This window comes from Denticeps clupeoides, chromosome 15, assembly GCF_900700375.1.
Source record: "Denticeps clupeoides chromosome 15, fDenClu1.1, whole genome shotgun sequence".
In the NCBI taxonomy this organism is placed as follows: domain Eukaryota; kingdom Metazoa; phylum Chordata; class Actinopteri; order Clupeiformes; family Denticipitidae; genus Denticeps; species Denticeps clupeoides.
The window spans coordinates 15,958,939-15,985,394 of NC_041721.1; the positions used below are offsets into that span (position 1 = coordinate 15,958,939).

Below are 26,456 nucleotides of genomic sequence, written 5' to 3' on the forward strand. Positions count from 1 at the left end.
TACCTGTCTCCTCCTGGCTGTAGGCAGCGGTGGCCTGTCCTCCGTTCTCCACGATCACAGCGGCACGGTAGCGACTCAGCGGGAGTGTCACCCGCTCAGGAAGGATGTGTTCCACCTGGGCTTTATCCAGCGTGCTGTTCACCAGCAGCACCGACCCACTCCACAGATGCACACGGTAACGCTCCCACTCGCCAGCAGGGGGCGCCCACGTCATCTTCAGACCGCCGCACCCAGACAGGCTCTCCAGTCTCAGGTTAGAAACCGCGCCTGGAGCTGGTGGGCAGAAAATAACAGGTCAGACTAGGGAGTCCATAGCGGTGCAGATCAACCCAACAACACAGCGTTTTTTTTTTCTTCTACTACATTGTGCCAAGTATGACACAAGTATGCAAGACGCAAAGCTATTCGTTTACATTTACAGCATTTATCAGACGCCCTTATCCAGAGCGACTTACAATCAGTAGTTACAGAGACAGTCCCCCCCTGGAGACACTCAGGGTTAAGTGTCTTGCTCAGGGACACAATGGTAGTAAGTGGGGTTTGAACCTGGGACTTTGTGGTCTTCTGGTTCATAAACAAGTGTCTTACCCCCAGGCTACTATCACCCCCTCCATGTCAATCCGAATTCTTCAACAAAGATAATCGATCTGCATATTTGGTTTGGTGGTGGACGTGGTCATGAGACGACTATAACAGATGAAGATGGAACAGACAGGATCCTGCACTCAGCGTTGGCAGATCGGCTGGATTTGAATGGAAAATTGCTTGCTGTCAATAGATAATGAGAAGCTGAAGCAGTAATGGAAGTGAAATAGTTATGGGCAGATTTAATAATGGCCAGTTTAAATCTTCCAAAAGTGGAGTGCTTGAGATCGGCTAATCGTCCTCTATTTAAAATGTAGTTTGTTAAAATAATATCATTTAATATTATGTTCTGAGTAAGAGAAATAATTGCACGCTAAGAAAAAGGAATTAGATGCAGATGCACCGCTTACACTAGTGTTAACACTCCCCATTGTTATGCTGGTGTTTCTGTCTTCCTGCCCAACTCTCATGAGTGTGTCAAAGGCACGTATGTACGACTGTATTTGTAGTGCATTTCAATAAAAGTGGACGTGCCTGTTTGCACCAAGGCGCTGGTCTGGACTGAGACATTTCTGCTTCTTGTGGAGACCGAGATGTTGTAGGTCCGAGCCGGACTCAGATGCTGGAAGAGGGTTTCTGTTCTGTCGGCGGGGAGGGTCCTTTCCTGAGGTTCCGAGCCAGGGGAGGACAGGGTGACCTGGTAGACGTCCACATCGCCAATCGCACGCTGCCAAGACACACTCAGACTCCCCTGGCTTCCGTTGCTCTTCACACTCAGGCTGGTGACCGCGGCTGGTACTGCATGTTTGCGGATGAGGAAATTTTTTTAATACAAATATGACGTAGTATTTAATTTATTCATTTTCAGATCTTTTTTAAAGATACCTAGAAATCTGACATCAACAGTGTTTACACTGTTACACTTTTACAACTCTGTTTACACTGATGTCTCCATAACAAATCTGGCAAGGAAAAGACCTGCAGGAACCCGAGGCGAGGAGGTTAAGCAACCGGGCGAAACAATGAAATGTGTGAGGGACTCACAGGACTTGACATAACAGCAGAGGATGAGAAAAGCCCCCTGTGAAGTCAGTACGAACAGGAAAGACATACACAGACACAGGCTGGGCGGTGGCCAGCCAACTCAGAATACCGTGGAAAGATCAAACACACACATATACACACACACACAAGCGTAAGGACACAAAGAAAAAAACCAGGAAGATGGAACACCAAGATGTGTACACATTACTCGGTGATTTAGAGATCAGGGAGTGAAGGAAAGGCGAATTGTGGTGAATAAAACATACTTTTCTAAAAAACCTTAACTCGGACCACTGACTAGGTATTTTATCTCTATTTTTAATTATCTATTTAGCTAGGTCATAGGTAAGGTAAGTTATACGTCATTTCTTCAACTTCTCTGATGTTTCTTTTCCTTACTTAAAAAAAAAATCACAAATCCTGAAAGTTTTAATAAAAATGTATTCATGAAATATACTATTACCATGAAATGTTGCTATTATTTTTGTCAATTAGATTGATTAGAAGAATTAACTGTCCCCATTTGTTTTATCTCGTCACATTAAAATATTACATTAAAGAGTGACATGATTGCAGAGGGAGTGACATAGCATAAGTGACACTGACAGTGACCAAGGGTGAGCTCCCACATTGGATTTAAACTCTTTTTTTTCTTTATTTATTATTTGTTGGAGCACAAGCTCCAAGTAGATAATTAAATCCCAAAAATCCCTTAAAAGGTTACTGAAATTCCTTTCTTGCAGTTGCGATGTTAGCATGCTAACAGGCTAACCAACGTCAGGCCCCATGACAGCCCGGGCATTGTAGAGGTAAAATGCGTATAAAAATGACTTTGAAAACTTGTGTCCTCTATATGACTCAATGTTCAGATTCAACAGTGAGATTTTTATTCATGGAAATCTGTCCCACACGAAGAGTGAGGAAACAGGACCGTCCCTGCAGAGCTGACGGGCCTCTAACATTCGTCACACTAATCTCGTTTCCGTACACTCAGCGGTTTTGGAAGAGCACCAGCCTGCTCCCTCAGCACAGGTCCTCCAGCAGGACATTTATAGTGCAGTTCCCCAATGTCTAATGCGATCAGACAGTTCTTGAAGTTGATGTGTTGGAAGCAGGACAAATTGTGACAGCTAGATGACCGGGGCAAGGTGTCAACAAACTAGAGTTCCAAGTCCATTTCATTCAGTTTTGTGCAAATGATATAATCCCTTGGATTTTGCATTTCATTGGTAGGTGGTTGTGAGTGGGGTTAGTGAGGGCATGAGATCCATCAGAATCAGAAAACGTTATTAATCCCGAAGGAAAAGGTTGTAGAGCCCCATCATGATCAGTTCTTTCTTCTGCTGTTGTCTCACCATAGCTTTCCTCTCAGCTCAAACCAGTTTTGCCATTCACAGTTGACCTTCCTCATCAACTGCATCCTGGATGGATGTTTTTGGTTCTAGCCCTTGTGTGATGTTTAGGTCTGTGGGACCCATTTCAATGGGTACCAAAAGGAACACATTAAAAATTTAAACCTAAGATTCCTTGACTCTGGGTTATTTTCTGTTAAAAACATACGTAACATTTTTAATTACTTCACATTGTACACCCTCCCTCCACTGGACCTGGCTAAATTATAACAAAAAATACTGTGTGTGAATATACTTACACATCGGTATTACATGCATTGTACTTTTGCCACATTTTGCCATAAGTGTACAGGAGTAGAAATCAGAAATAGAATTGAGGTAGAATAGAATAGAAGTGCTCACTTAATCTAAACTGGCCACCCTACCTGTCTGAGCCTGAACGTGGTGGGCCGATTGGTGTCCTACAGCCAGTGTCAGCAGGGTGATGTTGTACAGGCGTCCAGGGTTGAGCCCGTCGAAGCGATAGAACGTGGTGGTGTTCTCCACAGTCACATTCCAGGTGGAGCCAAGCGCAAGGCTGTCAATGAGCAGCAGCCGAAAACTCTCTACCCTGCCTGGACCTGGTCTCCAGCCAACATCCAAGCTATCAGGTGATCCAGACACCTTCAGGTCCTCAACAGCAGAAGGTCCTGAACAAAAAAAGCATACAGAACATTTGCAGCCTAGTGGGAATCACACTTTCCTATGAACCAGAAGACCCAGGTTCAAACCCCACTTACTATCATTGTGTCCTGAGCAAGACACTGAACCCTGAGTATCTCCAGGGGGACTGTCCCTGTTTCAAGCTAAGCCACTGAGGATGGAACTACTGTATGTTCCTCTGCATAAGGGCATCTGCTAAATTAGTAGCAACAGATACCACAGAGTTGAGGGTCCTAAGCTTCTGATATTCTGACATGGTGGAGTAGTAGAGGAGATGACCTGTAGATTTCAACAGAACTTTTTAACATCAAGCATAAACTTTGTTAAAAAAAATATCAGTGATTTCTTCTTCAGGCTGTTCAGTCTGTGTCCACATTGGACTTTTGCTGGAGTTGTGGTGTACTCACGTCATCTCAGCTGTTTAGTGCTCTCATTTCTTGTGTTCTTGACTGTTTGTCATAAGTACTTCATATTTTTAGTGTTTTAATCTACAGGCTCATGCAGGTAGTGACACACATCAACAACCAAACAGGAAACACAAAAAGGGGAAGATCTTACTCGAGGCACGGGAAAACATGACCCTGCAAGATCCACAGTCTCTAGAAGTTAGAGACCGTAGATTCAGAGTGTTGTCATTTATTACCAGGGTCTTTAGACCAGCTCATATTTTGGTATTCGACCATGAAGCTCATAATCACTCTTAACTGTAAAAATAATATATGGTTATAAAGGTGATTGCAGCCTATCCTATGAGCCTGAAGACTACAAAGTCACAGGTTCAAACCCCCAGTTACCACCACTGCGTCGTGAAGCAGGACACTTCAGGGGGACTGTCCCTGTAACTACTGATTGTAAGGCGCTCTGGATAAGGACTAAATGCTGAATGCTGTAAATGTAAAGGTATAGACTTTAGACTATTACCCAGAACATGCCGCCATGATGTAAGTATAAATATTCCACATCCTAACAAGGTCAGGCCCGAACACAATGCGTTAGGAAAGGTGTGGCGAGCTCCCCACTGTGCCCCCCTCTCTGAAGGTGTGCCAGCATGGCTAGCGCCAAGATGATAGGGCCTGATAGGATTGTTCTGGGCGGACCGTGGAACGGCCGTTCCCGCAGCGGCCATGGCTCACCCGCAGAGACTGTTCATTGTGGGAACGTTGAAAACAGTGGGGTGGGGCGGGGGAGGGGGCCGCAAGAGCAGCCATTCCAACTAGGCCAGGGAGAGCCAACGCAAAAGAAACACAATCAACCACCTTTCAATTCTGCCTCTTCCCTGGCAACATGGAACATGGCTTAACTCTTCATATGATGCATGCCAGTGCAAATGTGGTGGCCTAGCGGGTAAGGAAGCAGACTCCTAACCGAAGGGTTGTGGGTTCAAATCCCAAACCATCAAGGTGCCACAGAGGTACCCTTGATCAGGGTACCGTCCCCACACACTGCTCCCCGGACGCCTGTCATGGCTGCCCATTGCTAACCAAGGGTGATGGTTAAAAGCAGAGGACACATTTCACTGGTACCATGTGCTTGCTGTGCTTCACAATGACAAAAACAAGTACTTTCACGTTCTTTACTTTCTAATGTTCATCGTCACGGCTTTTATTGCAGAAGTGTGTGCTGTAATATCTGTAATTTTAACAGAAAGTAATGACCAAAATGATCACATTATGTCACGATCTGCCCATAATAACTGTTCCAGCAAAATTATAAATGCTATTAAGTAGCCATTTCCTGTCATAGATTCCCTTTCGTCCTAATAATGTCACCACATCATCTTCACTGGACACTGAGATAAAACTGAGAGTCAGTTCTAGCGATGCTGGACCAACGGGGAAATGCACATCAGAGAAGGTTGATATGTCTGAGGTGAAGGGAGCGTACTGTGAAGGTCAAGGGCTTTAATCTGCCCTCCTCACACACACACACATGCGCACAGGCACGCTCACACTCCCTCATCCGTTAGAACAAGAGAACAATGGAAGCAGGAAAGGGCTGGGGAGAGGCCAGGCCCATCTGGAAATACACACTTAGACTCAAACTTCTGTTCTGGGTGCCAGCCAGCAAAACACACACAAGCTCAGACACACAGACACAACCAGCACAAGATTCCTTATCACTAGTTCCTTGCTATTTACACACATATATAGTGCACTGCTATTGAACATTGTAGAACAACGCTCACAAATGGAAAAGGAAGAAAATCCTTAGAATTTTGTAACAGTCAGACCAACAACCTTTCATCATTACCAATATTTAAATCACAATTACAATCACACATGACAATAGGCCCATGGACAGGCACAAACGAACAAGCACAAAGTCTCTGATCAGCACAATACAAAAAAAAACTTTTAATGCTAAATGGAATTCTGTTCAAAAATACAAATTTGTAATTTAATTTGGTTTGGGGCTGGTCTGCAAATTAAAATAATACATTTATATTACAACACTTGATCAATAAAAATATTTATGATAAAAAATTGTAGTATGTTGGAATGTGTTTTTTTTATTGTAGATTGTAGTTATACTGTTGCCGACTGCTTAATTGATATAAAATGATATATTATAGTAAAAAATCGTATAGACGTATTGCAAAATTTTGAACGAGCAGAGCAGACCATGACATTTTCTCCACAGTGGGATTATTAACAAGATTCACTGGACTTACTGGTTGACCGTGACAGGTTGGCTTGTACATCGTCTGTCTTGGGTTTTATTCCCAGCAGATAGAAGGTACCAGGCTCTAAATTCTGGATGTCACAGTGAAACTCGCCACCAGAACCTGATCTCACACAGTCGCTTCTCCTGGAACCTTCGATCACTTCAAATTCACATTCACTGCTGTCTGACCAGAGCTTGACCAGGATAGATGTTTTGTCAGAAAAGGTGTCAGTCAGTTTGATGTCACACTTCTGCTTGTAGTCCTCAGCCACACACTGAAAGGGAATCAAGATCGGATGATAATTACAATCCTAATCAGTGTCTCTATTTTTTTGGAGACTTGGACACGGTGCTCGAAAATGCAAACTTGGTTCGTAAAATCCACGTTTGAACACTTACCCAGATCCCAGATGAGAAAAGGATCAAAAAGGCCGTGACTTCACACCTCAGCATTGTGGTTGCTGATCAACTTGGTACTTCTGTTTAAAAAAGAAATCCAGTCCAGCAGGGCACTTAACACCATACTCCCGCAGCTCCCCATGCGTTGGAATATCGCCTTTTTTATCAAAGAGCTCCAAAAACGCAAGAAAACTTTTTTCCTGAAAGTTGTAGCGGTCTGCAAAAATGAAACGTGGAATCACTAGACGTCTTCAGCCGGGATGATCGAACGTCTCCAGCCTATTTCTTTGAATCAGGTTGTAAATACATTCTTAACCACCCGTCCTTCCAAGAAGCACTGTGGCCAGTTATTGTAATACTGGGAGTTCACCAAATGATCAGGATTTAATTTTTATAAATATGGAATTTAAAACTGTTCGAAGCTCTCTTTGTGTTGGGAACATGTGAGTATGTCCAAGAGAGAGAGAGAGAGCATCCATAGATTTTTTCCAACCCAACTACTTTTAGACGGCCCGCCCCTTTCCTTCCTGTTCTCTTTTTTTTCTTCTTGTCTCTGTCACTCTCTCTCTCTTCATTTGCTTTTTCTTCACATGTTTAAAATGAATTGCAATCTATAATTGTACATTCAAATTTTAAATGATTTGGCAATATAAATAATAACCAGCAAGAAATGATTATTAAGTTCATGATAAAATCAGTTGCATGACCGCAGTTGGGGTATCCCCAGGAGTTTAAGCCTTATATTTAAGGCTTTTAAAGACCTTTTTAAGACACCTTTTGGTCCTATGAAGGAAATAGAAGAAAATGTATATGACTTTTAGAGCTTGTAAGACCCTGTGGGTACTCTGTGCACTGTGATGTCATGTTTAAATTGAAAAAAGGCGGGATGTGGACGGGGTTAAAGCCCCAAAGTTTTGGCATCTCGAAAAAGGACAATTGGTGTATGTAAATAGCTAAAGTCATGTTTACATGGTTGATTTGCTGACCCCTCCCACCAAGAAAAAAAAAAATCATACAAATGATGAACGGAAATGCGTTTTGCAAATCCATTTTCAGGCAGGAACGTAAACAAGGGATCTCTGTTATGCAACACACATCATTGTCCCAAAAAAATCTCATCAAATAAAGGAGGAAACCGTCACAGCTTGTTTACAGAGGACTGGTTTATTGGCAGTTTGGACAAGTAGTTGTTCTCTGAACAGGGCAGTTTTCGTTGGCTTAACAAATTCTTGCCTATTCTAACCGAACACACTCGCGTCACCACAGTTACACAATGACATTAGAAGTGGTTACAAAAGTACAAATGTACAGTACATAACCCATGAGTCCGAAAGCTTTGTATGGCTTAGGTCACACTCTGTAATGCCCAGCTGAACACATCTCACACACCACAAAACTGTTTTTGGGAGTCTAATGAGCCACTGGACACAATCGAGTGTGTTGTACAGAATTTCCAATATATATTAGTCCAATATATATGTTGAACGGCCACCTAAATCACAACATTCATGTTAATTAGAAATTAAATAGTAAATAACGACTCACCGACTGGCTAAAACAGCGACTAAGCCCACATGGTGGATAGTTGCTACTAACAGTAAACAATATGCACCTACAATAAGTACCATTGATACAGACCAAATCAGAGGCATTGTGCATTATACCTGCTACACAAATGTAATATAAATAGACAAATATATTGTTTTCCAAAACCTTTAGTATCACAAATAATATTGATTTAAAAAAAAAATTTGGTACATACAAAAAAAGGGTCCTAAGAATTTTCATTGTCACACAATAATAGCAGTTTCTCCCCTTACGGCTGACAGACTGGACACTACAGTACAATAAGCAAAAAGTCCCATGTGGCCTGAGGATACATTGCCATATGTTACTAGTAATAGCACTTTCATTTGTACATACAGTATTCTCCTACGGTGCGCTAAAAAGGGCTGATGGGCAACTTTTTGGGTGGAGCTTGACTTCGGTGTGCCGACCACCGAGAGCCAAGCGGGAAGTGGAAGGAAAGGCGGTTTCGAATGATGTGACATCTCAAGATTTAATCTGATTCCGGATCTATGGAAAGCATCACAGCCACATTAGTACAGCATCTGTACAATAATCAGCTGTATGAAAGATGCTTTCCAGATGAAAATGAAATGTTCTTTGTGTGTTTTCCAATGTTGTGAATAGCAATGCTGTCATGCCGGGGAGATACACTTCATTGTCTGGCATTACATAGTCAAGAATCAATTTATCAAAACAGTCAGCTAGATACAAAAATAATGTTATCATTACATAAGCATGAATATAATTCATAATTAAACATACAAACTACATGTTAATATATTTAAGATTGCACCATCGACATAGTTCAACCACAGATCATGGACATTTTGGTAAGAGTTTTTTCATTATTATTATTTTTTTATAAATAGCTGTTTTGTCTCTTTGTATGTTGCGGTTTTTATTATACACTTTATTAACTAAAGTCCTACAGAATTACTAAAGCTATTGCCTTAAAAATTGGCCAGGGCTTTCAGTTCTCTACAGTTTAAGCAATACACTGAAGCAAAATGAATGCATCCTTTTAAATAAAAAATGTCATTTTAAATTTAAAACAAAAGTGAAAGGAGCTATATTAATTGCTATATTACTTAGCAAAATGTTGAGTTTACATTAGTACTGGTACTGAAGTTGAAATCTGCATTTGAACAAAAATGGCAAGCTTTGGCATGTTCTAAAGGGTGCGTACATTAAAATGAATAAGCAACGTCTTTATCTGAATTCCTGGGAAATATTCAGAAAATAACAGTTCTATCAAGTGTGGTCAATGGAACAAAAATGTTGAAATAAATAACACAAGGAAATGTGTTGAGATGGGTTAAAGACAAGAGTACAATTTTTTTTTAACAGTCATCATAGATGTATTTTTTTTTACAGTACAGTGACAGCATTCAATTTCATAAACTAAAATGGAGGCAGAAAAAGGGGAAAACACCATTCAGCAAAGACTAATGTTGTTCTTCAGAGGTCAGATTATAAAAAAGTGCACTGCTGCGGCACATCGAGGTCAGACAGACATGAAGGCAGGTTGCTCACAAAGGTCTCAAAGGCAAGCAGAGCTGCTCACGACACAGGATGGAGAAGAGATGAGACAAAAAAATGTTACATTCTGCAACAAGTATCAGTCTGACTTATTCTCTCGTTTCTGGAGAGAAGGCGCCCTGCTCTCCAACCCTGTCGTTACATGTCCATGTACAAGAAGGCCATGCTGATCAACAGTCCTCTGTTGACGCAACTGTAAGCCTCCAAGTGCAAAAAAGTGACCTTTCGGATAGATTTTGACTTCCTGGTAAACCAGGCGCCTGGAGGGGAGGCTTGACGAGCCTTCAGTGGCCCACATCGGTGGAGAGGCGGCTCTCGTACAGGCTCAGAGCGTGGTGCACAAATTCGTACTGCTCTCCCGTCTGGATCATGCCCCCCCTGAGGAGTGAGACACATGCCAAGATCAAAAACCGGGACGATTTTTTCCAAAGGTGCATCTGATTACAAAATGGCAGCAGCTTCCTGCTGACCTTTGAACAATGATGGCCTTTGGCTGCTATGGACCCTCCACCCATGGGGCATTCAATGAGTATTCAGAATTCTGTTTTTGAGGTGTGCCACTGCTGGATCATTTTTTCAACATGTTTTACATCTTAAAGGCCTGAGGCTGCAGTGAAGTGCTTCTGTGCTACAGTATTTTAATTTTATTGATATTATTAAGACCATGGGAATGTGCAATAGAGAGCAGATCTCTATATTCTCTCAAAATGTGGAATATTTGGAATATCTCATGTTTTCATGAGATTGTGTTAGTGATGTCTGCTGATGGCCCTGCATACAAGAGATATTACTATCAAAATAAAATACAATGGAGGGAATAAATGGAGGGAATAATGGAAGGGGGGGAGACGGAACCCCACTTACTAAAATTGTGTCCTTGAGTTGTAAGTCACTCTGAAGAGGGACTTCTGCTAAATGCCATGTATTGACTGGAAGGTGTGGGGAGAGCGAGAGCTGTCGGTTTTCAATATATGGACTGCTCCCATTTTAAATGTTTCTTTAGTTTGTTACTTTCTGTAAATCCTGTAGACAATCTTGCTGTGACCTTAGTGAATGTGTCCCAAGTGCTATGTGTATTACAGCACCATAAAAACAAGGTCTTGTATCTCCAAAAGAGTTACATGGGTTTTACTTACTTACTCATTTTACACGATAAAGAAAGGCAACTCAGTGTGATGTATAAAGTCACGTGGTAGAAATCGCATATAGGGACATTTTCTTCAATTATAGCGACACTCTGTCACCTTGTCTTGCAGGTACAGATCTGTATTAACAAGACTAGAGGTGACTGAATTCTCACCTGTCAGCCCTCAGTTGGCACACAATGCCCAGTACATCCACACAGCCCTCCATCTGCAGCTGCCGACATCCAATCGTTGTGGCAATGAAGCAGCCGGTCCGACCAATGCCAGCGCTGAAAAGTTCAAAAAGACCATTTCAAATATTATAACCAGCACTGTATCCTACACTAAATATATCAAGAGGCCCAGAAGCAAATGAGAAAGTTAAGGTGATTAAATCAGCCTGTGCCATACCTGCAGTGGACAATTACAGGCCCCCGGGACCCCGAGGCCAGTCTGTCCTCCTCCACGTCAGCCATCAGCTGCAGCAGCGGCTGGGCACTGTCGGGGGTCTTGTGATCCGGCCATGATGTGTACCAGTAGTGCTGGACCCGCTGACTCTGACCCCCTTGCTGCAATGAAGAGTAAACCTGAGTAAACATTGAGGTTATCTAACGTCATAAAATTAAAATGCAATACAGGATTTGGGGCGTGGCTCACAACTGGTAACCATTCCACACGTTGTACAGAACAATCAGTCATCTTGACCTTTGACAGCTTCAACATAATCAGTTAATCTTCCAAGTAAACATTTGTGCAGAATGTAAAGAAATTCAATTTCTGTTGACAAGAGTATTTTAACTGTGACCTTTGACCACCAAAACTAAATCAGTCCGAGTGAATAGACTAGGTTCTCATCAATGGGACTTATGGACATAACTCAGGTCTTTTAAAAACTGTGTTTGAAAACTCTAAATACAATAAATAAATAAGCATCCAAACAAATGCTAAAACCTGTCAGAATTAGCCACATTATTATGTAGAATTGTCTTTTTTTTGTGTTGCTGTCACGATTGGGTGCGGCTGGAGACGAACCTGGCACCAATCTGCTTGACAGCAAGGCTCCAGCCATGGATAGGTGTGAGTAATTAGGTGTAACATGGCTGTTATAAGGACCACAACCCGCAGACATGTTAAATTTCATGGTAAGTCAGAGGTGGGCGGAACAAAAATACAATCACAGGAGAAACAGTAATGGTGAGCTCAAAGGTTTTGCTTGTTTGAATTAAATGTAAGAATTATTCCCTTGAACTACGTATCTGTAAAAAAAATCTGATGAAGCTCTTCTCATCATCTCACAGCCAAGAACGTGGAAGTTAATCGCAGCACAAACCCAGTTGCAGCTAATGTGAGCTCCGCTAACAAAGGAGCAGACAGAGACAGGCCCTAAACATTTACGACATATTTGAACATTTTAACAATGCTTTTACAATGCTGTGACTAAGTCATTAGTAACTATAGCTAATTCCCAAGTAATGTACCCAACAATGTTAATGAATGATTCGCTTTTCTTTGATGTAGTTTACCTTAAGGGTCAGGTTACGGACGGTGTAATGCTCACACTCCTTGACGCTGTTGATAAGCACCTCCACCCTGCCGTAGATTCCCCGTTTTTCCGGCCAGTACAGAACACATTTCTGCAGGAGGCAAAAAAGCATCAAACAGAAATGATTATCTGAGCCAACGAAGTACATCCTTCCCATGCAATTCGGAAAAGAGGGGAGATGATCACCTCGTTCTTTTCCTTCAGCTTGGTTATCATGACAATGACAGGGCAGTTCTCTTGCCACGCCATCTGCCAGAAATCATTGACTGTGTTGATCATGGGTCCCTGTGTGGCGATGTAAGCCTTCTCGTCTCCTAGGTAACCCTGGTTTGGAGCAGAGAGGAGAAATAGGCAGCCGAGACACAGTTAGCTTTAATTGTGTATTTAAAGTGCAGCAGGAAAACAAGTTATGTAACTTTCTGTGTGAGACACAAGTTCAAAACCAGTTTGTGGGGATGGATGAGTCTTACATTCACTGACACTGATACAAAAAACATCCTGTAACAATGGATGTTTAAAATCACAGGGCAGAATCCCTTTAAATCAGCACCATATTCATCTTTTTATCATTCTGTAACTTGCATAGTAACGTTTTTATGGAATGGGTGTCTGGATCTGTCATCAGGTTCCAGGAATGTTAGGGGATCATACTCATCACTGGACATTCATACGGCTCGGGAATAAATTTTCTTCATTTTCTTTTTTGCTTAGTTCTCAGTTGACGGGCTTGTGGCTATGATTATGTTTGAATAAAATTTTTCATCAAACACTTTTATTAGCTGAGGCTGGTCAAAAATAGAAATGTTAAAAAATATTGCACTATTAAGTTATGTAATAATAACAATAATTTAGGGTTCAGCTGTCAAAACATGATATCGATGGCATAGGTCTACAGTGATGGATCTCAAACTTTATTTTTTTTGGTGAAATTAGGTTGAACTGATCATCTAATCAGCAACGTATCATGAAAGTTTAATTAGATAATGGACACAAAACAGCATCCACGGACGGTTTCTCTTCTACTCTAAGAAATCTCTTCCATTTATATCTTCAAATCAAACACTTCATAGTCTTTAATCAGAAGAAACGGTTTCACGTTCATATAGCCGTAATCATGGCTGCCAAGATTCCCGAGGGATGGGGTAGAGAGCGGTGGGGGGCAGTTTGTCAGAGGTGTCAAGGGAGGCCAAGAGTCTGTGAACTGCCTCATTCGGGCTGGATGGTGGAAGAGAAACCTAGCTGTCGGCCTTCCTGTCACAGGAAACCCCCCTATTGTATGTGAGGCCAACAGGCCATTAGAAGTGAGTTCACTGGTTCCTTTCAATGGACTTATATGGAAGCTAAACAAACAATGGCTTCAACATTTTCCCCCTGAAGATATATTATATGATAAGGAAAGCTTGATTTACACAGTTGTCAATCGTTGGATTCATATTCATGGCTTTGAATGTCCCTCAATTAATCAAAATGTAGGCTCTATTAGACTTACCCGGATAAAGTTGGCATTGATATAACTGCTGAGTGGGTCGTATACATTTTTGGTCTTCAGCATCACTCTTGAATGTGAATCTAGAAAAAAAGAGAGAGTGATATAAATAAATCCTTAAAATAAAGACTTTGAAGTGTAAAGACTATGAAGTGTAAAGGCACAGGCAATGTGTGTAGAATGATTTGAGTGCGTTGTAATTCATTTTATTAATTTCCAAACATACACCCAGTGCTATCAAGGCAGGGGGAAAAGACCTGAGAAGCATTCACTAGAAACCAAAACATGTACCCATGCTGTGTGAGGCTCTCCATGCCACAACTTTCCTCCCACTTGCTGGATGAATCGTCTAAACGAGGGAGAATCATTCATATTTCATAACTTTCATGAGTCACTTAGGTCTTTGCTGAGCTATTCCAGACTAGAGATAAGAGGCAAGTCTTGGATTCCTAATGAACCTCATTTTGACTTTTGACATCCCACAAAGCTCGGTGCACCTCCACTTATATCCAAGTGGAATTTGCTTACATTTACTTGAAGGAAATCTACGCTACAAATATTGATAACCCAACCCACCAACCCCTTCTTCCTTTATTTTTTTGATGGAATTCCGCCAGGCTAAAACAGGAAGCTGATAAGATTCAAGCTCCTTGGCCGTTGGGTTACATAAGGAACCCACGTCCCAGCATTCTGGCAGATCTGTGAGAACAGATTGTCCCGAGTCTTAATTGTATTGTTCTAATGGAAACCCGAGAGGCCAAAGGAAAGAGAAGCACGCTGGGAAGCTCGTTAACCTACAGAACCTCCCACCCACCCGCCTGATGGAGAGCAGCAGAGGTCTTCCTCCTCAGCTTGGGCCGAGCTGGGATTGGCCAAAAGGAACGTGCGAGAAAGCGTTGTACCACGCGTCCTTGCTTTTTTGCATCCATGTTGGGTTGAAAGCGCCGTCTCACGTCACACAATGTTCTGCGCAGATGAAGCTTTACATTCCTGTCTGCACTGAATGAATCAGGCCCCTGCACTTTAACATTTCACAGGCCGCAAGCACAATACAACGGTCTAAAAATATGTTGACATGCTGCCACACCGCCTTCATTGCAAGGCCATTTATCCGAAAGCTCCATTACTCATTCCCTCCTGTACGATACCATGCACCAAAGCCTGTTACAAGCACAGATGCTAATAGGCTCGGACATGTCGACTTTTTCTGCCACGGAATGGCTGATCGACAAGGTAGGCACAGCCTTCCTAGCCTTCAGACAGGGCAACCTGTAAGACTTTATTTTATTTATTTTATTTTTTCACTTTTTTACACTTTATTTTAAATTTGCACCACTATATGTGATTCTCTGTGTGACACTAAAAGACATATAGAAACTAACTTGGCAAAATAGTCTTGTATCTGTTCTTGGTTCCATGACTAGGGATGTCCAACTCTTTGGGATCCACAAAGTTCATTGGAATTTCCTTCAAAAATAGAAGAAAAAAAAAAAAAAAAAAAGAGAGTAAAAAATCAGACCCAACATACAAAACAAGACAAATAAAACAATAAGAAAAATGTTTGCATTTCTTCATAATTGGCTTTCCTTAATAATCTACAAACATAATCAGCAGCGCGTGCAGGATGTTGGGTGCCGATGGACCGAATTGTCGGGACTCACGGCAAACTCGGCATGCAGCCTCTGTGTGTTGAGCACAGTGAGCCGGAGCTGCTGGCGGGAGAGCGTGCGGCTGGCCGACTGCAGGTACTCCCGCGCCGCACTCTCCCGCGGTGTCGCCACGGCACAGCTCAGAGGCTCCACGGCACCCAGGGCGCTCATGTCCAGCACCAGAGACACGTTTGAGCCTCTCCTGCAAATTTCCAAAAGGATCTTAATGCCGTGCAGGAAAGTTCAATCTCACAAAATATCAATATAATCATTATTCATATTCCTTCGATGAATGATAAATTATTATGACATTGTACAAGAGAGTAAGACTAACAAAAAATATATTTTGCGTTTTATTTTAAAACACATTTCACACTATACACATACACCTTTATGATCACACTATAAGGGTCTGTGGGAAACAGCATTTATTTCAAGACACTATAACACTGTATACTGTGTATACTGTTGTACTGACAACCAACCGCTATTCAATCTTGAATCTATATACAGTATTTTTCCATTTCCATACCATTTCCCTACAAATGTCACCAATTGTTTGTATGTTCCATGTTAAGACATTTGGTTTTTGTTTAATAACTTGTTTCAGAATTTGTTCATATACTTCTGAGATGATTGGAATGTGGATCGTTGTAGCAGAGCATGCACTGAAAAAATTGTTTTATGGATCCTGTTTTATGTGTTTCAGGTAGAATTGTTCCATGGAGCATGTAGATAGGTGTGACCTGACAGCTGTTCATTCAATTGCTCTTTTGTGATCAGGTACCGCTATCTAGTGTGGATTTCTTATATGACAGAATACTGATATTCCTCTTTACTCCTATTCATTTGTGTCTGATGTTAAATTCCTTCAGCATTTGGGCCTTTTTAAAGCTGTTTTCCTACCTATGAGGTTTTTGTAACGTGGTCAAGCTCGACAAAAGCACATCTGTGACAGAATCCAAATTCAATAAAACAGTAAATTAATCCTTATATCCAGTGCAATCCATGGGCTCATTAAATTTTAAACAATGCGTTACATTAGAGTTAGCAAACCTAATTTTCTGTTGGTCATGAATAAAAATACCCTTTTTGTAATTTCCATTTGCATGAATTGGAACACAATTTAGAGTCAGTGCTTGGTTTGCATTTCCAGGTTACGGCAGGTTACATGATGAAAGAATGTGGTGGCCCTTCATGGAAGCGGACCTTCACCCCTCTACATCCTACATACTGTGCTAATGAATTATATAATCTAATAATTCAGTATGTAACTGCTTCCATTCGACAATCAGAGTTATGCAACGAACTGGGAAAGTTCAGAGGTCAGCATGAAGAGCTCATCAAGAAGCCACGTCCTGCACAAGTGGTCTGCCAGCCCTGCACGTCCACATAATGAGCTTCCCTTGTTGTTTTTACGGGTTCAATCAGTGGGCTTTCAATATGCATGTCAGTGTTAGTTCAGGTTCCCGGTATAATAACAGCATCTCAGCCCACCCTCGTCTGGAATGGGTTCATACTAATTACTGGGGGTCACCCAGCGCCCACACCTTCAACCGTCCGCTTTGGAAAGACCCTCACCTTCTTATCAGATGGAGGAGCTGGCCGTTTTGACTGAAAGACAGGTTTTTACTTCTCTATTTTACCTCACTCCTTTATTATTTTTACCTCATCATGCAGTGCATCACAAAAAGCGATCTAAGCCAATCAGAGTGCAGACAACGCCGGAACCTTCTGCACTTGCACATTACACTTCTGCTCTTGCAATCAGAGCAACAGAGGAGCAGGAAATAGACCGCATCCCACACAGGAAGACAGATGACATATCCCTGTCCCTCCTTTCCCTTTTTGTCTGGCTCTGCTGAGCATTCAGGAGATGGAGAAAAGTGGAGAGCTGGACCCTACCGGAGATGTTGTCTGAGGAGGTCACATTGTGCCATGATAACCTAGGATGTCTCACTTCCGCTCAAACGTTCCGGATTTGACTTAATAGGCCAATATACTTCACGTAGCAAATGCTGAATTAAGTACGAAGTTCACTTTTAACTGAGATGAACAGCTGGATCAGTCCAGGGAATTCTATAAAGATGAATGCTTATAGATATTTATGCATAAAGTCCATTTATAAAGAGTTTTTATAAAAGAGTTTTAAAGTATATCTTTATTTACATATGTATCAAGACATTGTGTATCTTTATGAATACATCTTAGTAAAGTGAAAAAACTGCATATTGTATTTAATATTTCCACTATGAGATATTTGTATTTGCTTAAAAAGATATTTATATATTTTTTATGGATTTCGAAAGTTTTACCAGAATTATAAATAATCTCAAATTTTGAAAATTAATTTTAAGGATTAGAATTTGAAAAATATATATTGAAAATTTTCTGATTTAACTTTTTTAAATGAAGGAATTCTCAAAATGTCCTTGAATTGAACTTCTGAAAAGCTTCTGGGATAATTTCAACATTTCCATCATTCTTTCAGTTGCCGTCCTTCAATAACTTCAGCCATCTTCGTTGTGTGCAATAATTGTTCAAAAGAACGTTCCAGATTATGTCTTCCTGTGTTCCCACCCAGCTCGCCTTATTGTAAACAGAGTGCTGATTGTTGAACGCCTCTTCACCGGTTCATCTGGGACCAGAAGCCCCCTCGCCTGGAGGCCGGTCCACACGTACACACTCACACACCTGCAGTGTTGCACAATAATCAGTGCCCGGTGTGACCTTTCCACCGCCTTTCAACTTTGCTGCTTCATACAGCATAAAGTACATAGACACATTTGGCCAAAGTCCTCTATGCTGTTTGTCAGTGGCAGGACATTTGATAACTGACGGGTCACACTACAGATAATATGTTGTAAAATCCGGAAATTAAGCATTTCATTCCATTGTTATCAACAGATATTGTATTGGCACAGGAAGGATGCCATTATAAACCATGGCAAGCAAACGCTTCCCTCTGATAAACTTGCTTTCTTCCTGTTGATGTGTTGGTATCAACCACAATCCTATCAAAACCCATTATCTCATGTTACCACTAGGTGGCAGCCTTTCTTATCAAAGTTCAATAGAATCACCAAAGCACAGGCAGTGCACAGATCATTTAAAACATTACATCCACATCCTCTGCTACATCTGTGTCACTGATTTAACATATTGTTGACATTTCTTGGACGTGTAATGTGGATTATGTGACCATGAAATGAGGACCATGTGTCTCATTGTAAAGGTCACAATTTATGTAACACTTGCCACAGAGGATCTCCCATCTGACAAGGTGAAACACAATGTTTTTCACTGTGACTTCAGATTTTTGCCAATTCTGAGTAGACAGAATCTGAATTATTAATTCTTCTTCTTCTTGCTGTGTGCTGATTTGTCTTCTAGTTCTGCACACAACATTATTAAGAGAAAAAAAAATTATCTCAACCCAGCCAGTCAAAGCAGAAGCAGAACTTTTAATTTGTTTGAGCAGTAACACCTGAATTCTCCTGCCTAATATGGACATATCTTACCTTTCTTGAAGTCCGGCAGCAGGCTTCATCCTGAAAGGTGAAGGGCTGCAGGACAGGCAGGGCTTAACCTCTGGAGCTGGTGGGTAGGGTGGACAGGGAGGGTCTGCAGATGGGTTGGTGGGAATGGAACTCGTGCTGGTGTTTGTGCTGTTGGTGCTGGAGGAAATAAGGCCAGTGGGAGCAGGGGGGACGCTTGTGCTGGCTGTCTTGTGGGACGCCTTGGCCTGAACCATGCTGCTGCTGAGCTGGAGCGGAGGCTGGGCTGGGTGTACAGGGATGGGGGTCAGGTGAACACCACGGCTGGCCGGGGGAGGTTCCTTGAACTGCTGGTTGGAGAACTCAACTTTTTCCTTTAGCCTGTAGAGGACCTGAGGAGGAAAGGTGTATTTGAGGAGAATATATGTACGACATAGGTAATCAAGGTAATTAAGAGCCAATCAACTGTTGAATATTCCACTAACCATTAAACTACAACCATTCTTGTATAAACTGCGTCATTTAACTGGATATCAGCATGTGATGATCTTTAAACATTTTAATATATTAATTCTTCTTAATAATGATTGATTATTATTACCCTCATTTTTATTTGCAGATGTAACAAAGCAAACAAGGCAAAATGATCAATTTCTCCTCAAACGTCATGTTTTTGAGGAGTGTGTTACTATTTCTGCCATGCTATCACCGACTCGGCTGGAATTTCTGCCCCAAGTGTTCCGCACTTCAGGTGAAAGTTGCAGAGTTTTCAACTTAAAAAGATGGATACGGACAAAATCTGTAAAATGGTTCTGAAGACCACCACTGTGACCAGCTCTGATATCTGATGTTGTCAGAAGGTTGGAAGCTTTAGGATCTGTAAAGGTCTTTAATATTTAAAGGCAGCATTTCTGAAGCGCTAGAAGAAACCATCACTAATTCAGCAATGAAATGTTAAATTTTCTTAAATATTACAGCCAAATATTGCAGGCTCTGGCCTATTATGCAATCCCACCTCAGCACAGCTCCACTGCCGGGCCTGGGCGGCGTCAGCCGCTCACCTTGCCACGCCACCGGTTCTAAAATTGAATGGCTGAAAGCGAACCTCCGAGACTCCGGCCACTCTGACTGGCGGCTTGCCTGGCGGTTTAACGTGCTAATTGCCCGGCGGTGTCCTGCTCTCTCAAACCAGGCACTGCCATTTTTTCCCTGGGGTTTATGATGTCATCAGGCCAGTTGTTCTGCGGAGATTTAAACGCATCAGAAAACTGTCCTCTGCCAATCGGAGCGCAGCAATCCCACACAGCCACCGCTGATCCAATAAGGCTTACGCTGACACTGACTCAACGCGTCAAAGGAGGACGCCGGCCACGCGGCCCGCAGTTTACACAGCACTCGCAACAGCAAAGTTCACCCTTTACTCGGAGGCTTTAATGCGCAACGAGGGACATGAAAAATTCTTAAGCAGGTTCAGACTCTGTACATGAGACACCAAAACACTTTGTATGACATGGGAGAAAGTGAACTGACTGAGCTCACGTTTAATCAAGGCTCGTGGTGGGTGAAAGAGAGAGAAAACACACACACACACACACACACACACACACACACACGTAGTGGTGAACTTGAATAACTTGAATAATTCTCAGAACGGAGATGATACACCGGGTGGCACCTACCATCAAACAGGTGATGACGATGATGAAGATGGTGAGGAAGATGACCACTGCGTAGAAGCCCTCTTTGGTCCACACATTGTCCCTCTCGTGCTGCCCCTGAAGAACATTCTTCTGCAGAGGGGGGAGAGGAAAGAAAGCGAGAGCATGGTGATGCCGAGTGAGGCTGACAGCTCGTCCCCCGGTGTGTTTAGTTCCCATGGAGATACCCCCCTCCCCGCCCCACACCCAGCCCACCTGTAGCAGAGCAGCCCAGTCCGCCTGAGACAGCCCTGAGAGCCATTCCAGCCACAGGCAGCTGCTGGAGACCTCGCCTCGCATGCACGCTCACGCAAATGCCTGCTACTGCCACTCGCCGTGTGTCTGTTTGTGTGTGTAAATGTGTTTCTGATGTGTGCGTGATGGAGTGAGAGAGAGAGAGAGAGAGAGAGAGAGAGAGAGAGAGAGCAGCTCATCTCCAGCAGCAAAGCAGCTTGGATAAAGACCACAGCCAACCAGTTCTCTCCTTGACATAGCCTTACACTCCGCCCCCTAAAATACACACACATACAAACACCTAAGACCACACACAAACCCCCAACGTCCCTCACACCCCTGGGCGAGTTCAGTTGCTGGACAGTACAGAGCTGGAGGAGTGAAGAGCACCAGCTGAGCCCAACTGGATAAAGGTTACAGCAGAGCAGCTCTCTTCACGCACGGTGGCTTTGAAAGGTCCGCACGCGGAGACGTGCGGTTTCGTGTGGAATTCACCTATTAAACAGTGTAAATTACAGCTCTGTATCGTCTACAGAGTGGTTGAGAGCAGGCGCCCATAGCTTAGCAGGTTGATTGTATACTCATACCCTCTCCGTAAATATTTCTAAAGGAATAAGACATTCCAATAATTAGATTCAAATGTTACATGCATTATTATTTTCAAAATACACATATTTATGCTAATTTTCATAACAATTCACCCCTATTATCTATGTGCTTGTCTATGGCAGTATACACAGGCAGTAGTGGCCTAACAGGTAAGGAAGCAGCTAGCCAGAGCTATAGAGTTCGAACAATTTCTTGTCTTCAGAGTCTCCAGAACTCTGAAAGTCTGTGATTCAAGCAACAGACACATATTGGGCCCAATAGAGATCATCTCTGATTGCCTGTGGTCCTGATATTCCTGTACGTTTGAAAGTGAGCTGGCTTTCAGCAACAGGCACACAGATCTGCAAACAGATCATCAGGCCGAGATGATAATCAAGTTTAATGTTGCCTACAGTATTGCAACAAAAGACATTCACATTGTTCAGTTTTCAGCGCTTTAAACCCCTGCACTGTTTTTTTCATTGTTTAATTTCCGCTCAGTGAAGTACTTTAAGCACCAAGCACAACTAGAATTGTGCTTCAAATAAAGAACTTTGTGTTAAACAGATTGTTAGTTAATCATAATATTCCCTATATAGACAGCAATTAGTTTTTTTTTTATTGTTCGCCTAAAAAAAAAAGTTAGGCAGACCAGTGCAACCAGTGCAAAACTTTGGTCTGGTGGGATGTCTGGGAAATGAGGCTGTGTAGTCTTTTCTTAGAGTAGTGATACTCTACTCTACTCCTATGGATAAGGCCGTGTCTGGCATACGTGGAACAGAAATGAACATATTTTACACTTCATCGGTTATTTACTGGCCCAAATGCTGTGCATTAAATTACTTGCCTTTGCTCTAAGATTGAATATAGCTGCGATATTATATTGCTCCTCCCAACGCAACTTCCCAGGTTTTTATCAGAATAAAATTGTGGTATTGATGCTAAAGGTTTTTTATAAGTCTTGACATAGTCTCTAATTTGAAGATATTTTTTAAAAAGTCATTTGGAAATAAACTAAATGTGTTGTGCAGTTGTTTAATTAAAGTAAGTGAGCCATTTACAATATGGCTGAAACACTGAATACCCTTACTTATCCAATTGGAAATTGTTTAATATTGTTAACATTGATAATGGTCCTTTGATCATTTTTTTAGTTTTATGGGACATAAGTACACCACACTTAGCAAGTACGGCACACAATCTTCTTGTACAATTCCCAGCCATTGAGTATCTTAGGATGATCTATGGTCCTTGGGTTGACCACCCAACAAAACAAGAAAAAATCTAAAAGGCCAGCCCTCCATTCACCTTGCTTTTGACGAGGTGGCATTTCTTAATCCAATGAGCTTTGTAGCCCCAGATGAAAGAGATCTGTGGAAGAAATATCACTAATAGCATTCACACTAGTGTTGTTTTTGTCAACGAAGTTTATGATGAAATATCTTCGTCAATTAACCTTTTTAATGTGATAAGGTCGAGACGAGACATCATGTGATGATAACTGTAACGAAATATATAATTTAATATTGTTGATGAATAAAAACAAAAAACTAAAAATATGCTGTACAAGATAAAAACTAGAAAAAATGTTGCTTCAATTTCCCTGACGAAAACAAGATGAGACATTATTTCTACACGTTTAATTGCGTTATTATATTTCCTGTACCTCTCATCCGGTTGAACAGATGACATCACTTCTGCAATACGCAATCTAATATAATTAGATTGATTAGATAAATGAATATAATAATAAGATAACCTTGCTTAAATTTTGACTAAAAGAAATTTTGTTTTTTGTCTGTTCTACTATGTACTATATTGCTACATAGAATTGAATTACACATTTTCATTGACTAAAATGTCATCATTTTTTGTTGACTAAATCTAGACTTAAATGCTCAGACTTTTGTTGACAGAAACTTGACAAGCCTAAAATGAGTCTGGACATGACTAAGACTAATAAAGACAAAAAAGACTAGATGATGAAAAGACTAGACTAAAACTTAAATGAAACTAAAACTAAAAACAACTATGATTCACACAACCAACTATGAAAATGGGCAGCATCTGCCAGTACTGACTATTTTTCCAGCAGGAGGGTACATTTAGCTTCTACACCAAATCAATTTCTAACAAAAACTAAATCAGAACTTCTAATAAAGTAGAATGTTCCTATGCAAGTCGTCTTGTACTTCTTCTCCACCTCCCTGCCTTTTCTGTTAACATTGGTAGTGTAGGTGAACCTGCCCTCAGGGCTGCCATCCCAGAAGCAGACCCACCGCTCGGCTCCCCAGCTCACCCCCGCTGCTATCGATCTGCGGCGGCTAATTGGAACTGATTGGCCATCAGAAGGCACCGTGTGGGTCACGCAGCACATTAGCGCCCAGCTGGGAGCTAAAGCAGAGCCCCCGTAATGACACCAATAGATCTCCTTAAACCATTCAAATCACATTCACTGACCTGCTCTCAAGCATCTTTTTTGTTATTATGGGAGACTGTTCCGAGAGTATTTGTCTGCTGGCAGGCATGTGTATATATATATACGTTAATATGACTGACCGCACAGAGCCTTTGTGGTCCAGTATAACCACTCTAATTTGCCCCTTTTCTCAGACATCTCTTGATGAGAAACAGAGGAATTCCCAAAATAGCTTTCAAGCAGATAAATCTCCACACTAGATCTTACAGGGTCTGTACTGGTACATGGTGCTTGTTATGACATTGATTGATTTTGATTGCATCCTGGCAACGTTTTGAATTGAAATGCTTTACGGCAGCCCCAATACCCCAAAGTAGCTGTGGTTTTAATGGTCCAGCCCAGCAGTCTTTAAAAGTGCATGAAGCCGTTTAAATTCCACACACTCGCACTTTAGAAATGATTCTTCCACGTCCACAGTGACAAAGCGCCTCACCTTGACTCTGAATGGGGCATTAGCCATGCGCGTCTGGAGTAATAAACGAGTCTATAATGAGAGAGCCATCCATAATCGAGAGATTTCTCAAGTGTTTCCCACACTTGAAGGCTGGTGAAATCACTAGAGCAGCAGCAGTGCTGGGGAAGCGTAACAAAATTATTTTTATTGTCTTATTACAAGAAAATATTCTAAACTTAAAAAGAAATATGTGACTGTTTGTGGAAGTGCAATGTAAAAACGTACAATGCAAGTGTAATTTAATGGATGTGAAAGTTGCCTTTATAACAGAGGATTTACAGAATCGCTGCATCCTCTACAGCAGTTTTTGGAAATAAATCGTGTCCAAACCCTCCTAGAACCATTACAGACTATCAAATACTGAAAACCAGTCATAGACAGACAGATGTCTATCCTGCATTGTACCTTCCCATCACAGAACTAACTTCCTGTGAGGAGTAGTACATTATAGATCACTACAGCAAATTATAATTTTTCTAATTCAATTTTTTTCATGCACTAGAGGGACGCAAGATGCGTGTGAATGTATGTTGTGGTAACGGTGGACTTCCTCTTCTGCGTGTGTGTTGCTCAAAGTGTGGGCGGGAAGTGTTGAAACACTTGCTCCTTGCAGCCAAACTTTAATGACGGTTAACTGAAAGGATATGTTGAAAGGTGGTGTTGAAACACTTAAACATTAGCATGAGATTTACATGAGATTTACTAAAGCTAAATTGAAAGAGGTAATAATATTAAGGAAATGATTATTATACCAATCAAAGCCATTACAGATATCTTACAGCAGTTGCAGGACATTGTGATATAAGACTATTGTCTTATTTGCTATTATGGTTATTTTTTCGTGTTCTTTTTCATATTGCTGTGTAAACATTTATGTCTGTCATGCAAATCAACCATGCCGAAAATTTTCTCTGCACTGGGCCTGGGCCTTTATGTCTCTGATATAAAAGGACAGGATGTCCCTTTCTGCTTAAACTGAAACAAACAAATGAAACGTAACCCAGGGACGTGAGGGTCACATCTGAGGCCTGGGCTCTCAATGTGATCAAACGCCGCCATTTGCTGTCAAGTGCAAATCAGCGAGACAGAAGCTTCAAACAGCAGCGTGAAGTGACATGGCCGCCTCCCCTCAGAGCCCTGAGACAGGTGAACGGAACGGACTCCGTGGGCAGCGTGGCATTTACCAGACATTTCCTCGACATGACCTGTTGGTGCGGAGGCAGCCTAGAGGTCAACGAACTCAACCCACAAACCCACTACCTGCCATAACCACTGTGTACCATGAGGCACTTAGAACCACAAGGTCTAAAGGAGCTGTCCCCGTGATTAGTGGATGTGGGTCACACTGCAGAAACATTGCTGTAACGTGAACAAACGCACACATGTAGTACATAATTGCACAGGACTACACGTAAGTGCACAAACGCAGGAATAATGCATGTGCTTAATAAGTACTGGACACATACCTCCGAGGAGACCTCTGTGATGCCAAATGGTTCTAGGTGGCGATGCAGGATGTTGATGTTAAGAAAGCGGATCACCTCCTCAGAGGACACCGGCTCAGAGGCCCCTCCCCTCTCTGATGTCACATACAGCTCAATGCCGTTCTTCTGCTCCTGCATGGGAAACAGCAGCGTGCCAGTCAGAGAACGCGTTTACCTTTCTAGAATAGTAGTAATCACATGTTATCTGAAGAGAGAAACTCTTGTGCGTCTGGTGTGGGACATTTCGCAGAATTATAGACTTAAAAACAATAAAAAGACGTATAGTTGTTATTCACAATTTTTACTTTTTTACTTAACTTTATTGTGGTTTGGAAACCTTTACAATATTTTACATGACATAATGGAA

The 26,456-nt window shown here is 41.8% G+C and overlaps 2 protein-coding genes across 4 annotated transcripts in view; both read right to left on the minus strand.

Annotated features, from left to right (window-relative positions):
• The window catches only part of ptprb (protein tyrosine phosphatase receptor type b), a 38,274-nt gene extending 31,076 nt beyond the window's left edge, over nt 1–7,198 (minus strand). The window contains exons 1-5 of the mRNA XM_028954463.1: nt 6,747–7,198; nt 6,355–6,622; nt 3,407–3,670; nt 1,120–1,383; nt 4–273 (exon numbers count right to left, since the gene is read on the minus strand). Of these exons, the coding sequence (XP_028810296.1) occupies nt 4–273; nt 1,120–1,383; nt 3,407–3,670; nt 6,355–6,622; nt 6,747–6,800 (1,120 nt within the window). The 5' untranslated portion in view covers nt 6,801–7,198. The remainder of the gene's footprint in view (nt 1–3; nt 274–1,119; nt 1,384–3,406; nt 3,671–6,354; nt 6,623–6,746) is intronic.
• A 693-nt stretch (nt 7,199–7,891) lies between these two features.
• ptprr (protein tyrosine phosphatase receptor type R) overlaps nt 7,892–26,456 on the minus strand; it is a 38,943-nt gene continuing 20,378 nt past the window's right edge. For 2 of the 3 annotated variants that reach the window (XM_028954458.1, XM_028954459.1), the window contains 11 exons: nt 26,072–26,221; nt 20,833–20,943; nt 19,178–19,545; nt 15,669–15,858; nt 15,390–15,474; nt 14,011–14,090; nt 12,708–12,845; nt 12,502–12,612; nt 11,390–11,547; nt 11,155–11,268; nt 7,892–10,232 (listed from right to left, as the gene is read on the minus strand). In XM_028954458.1, coding sequence (XP_028810291.1) covers nt 10,139–10,232; nt 11,155–11,268; nt 11,390–11,547; nt 12,502–12,612; nt 12,708–12,845; nt 14,011–14,090; nt 15,390–15,474; nt 15,669–15,858; nt 19,178–19,545; nt 20,833–20,943; nt 26,072–26,221 — 1,599 coding nt within the window. In that variant the 3' untranslated portion in view covers nt 7,892–10,138. Of the gene's footprint in view, nt 10,233–11,154; nt 11,269–11,389; nt 11,548–12,501; nt 12,613–12,707; nt 12,846–14,010; nt 14,091–15,389; nt 15,475–15,668; nt 15,859–19,177; nt 19,546–20,832; nt 20,944–21,066; nt 21,233–26,071; nt 26,222–26,456 lie in introns of those variants that run through there. The other variant, XM_028954460.1, reaches the window with a different exon arrangement.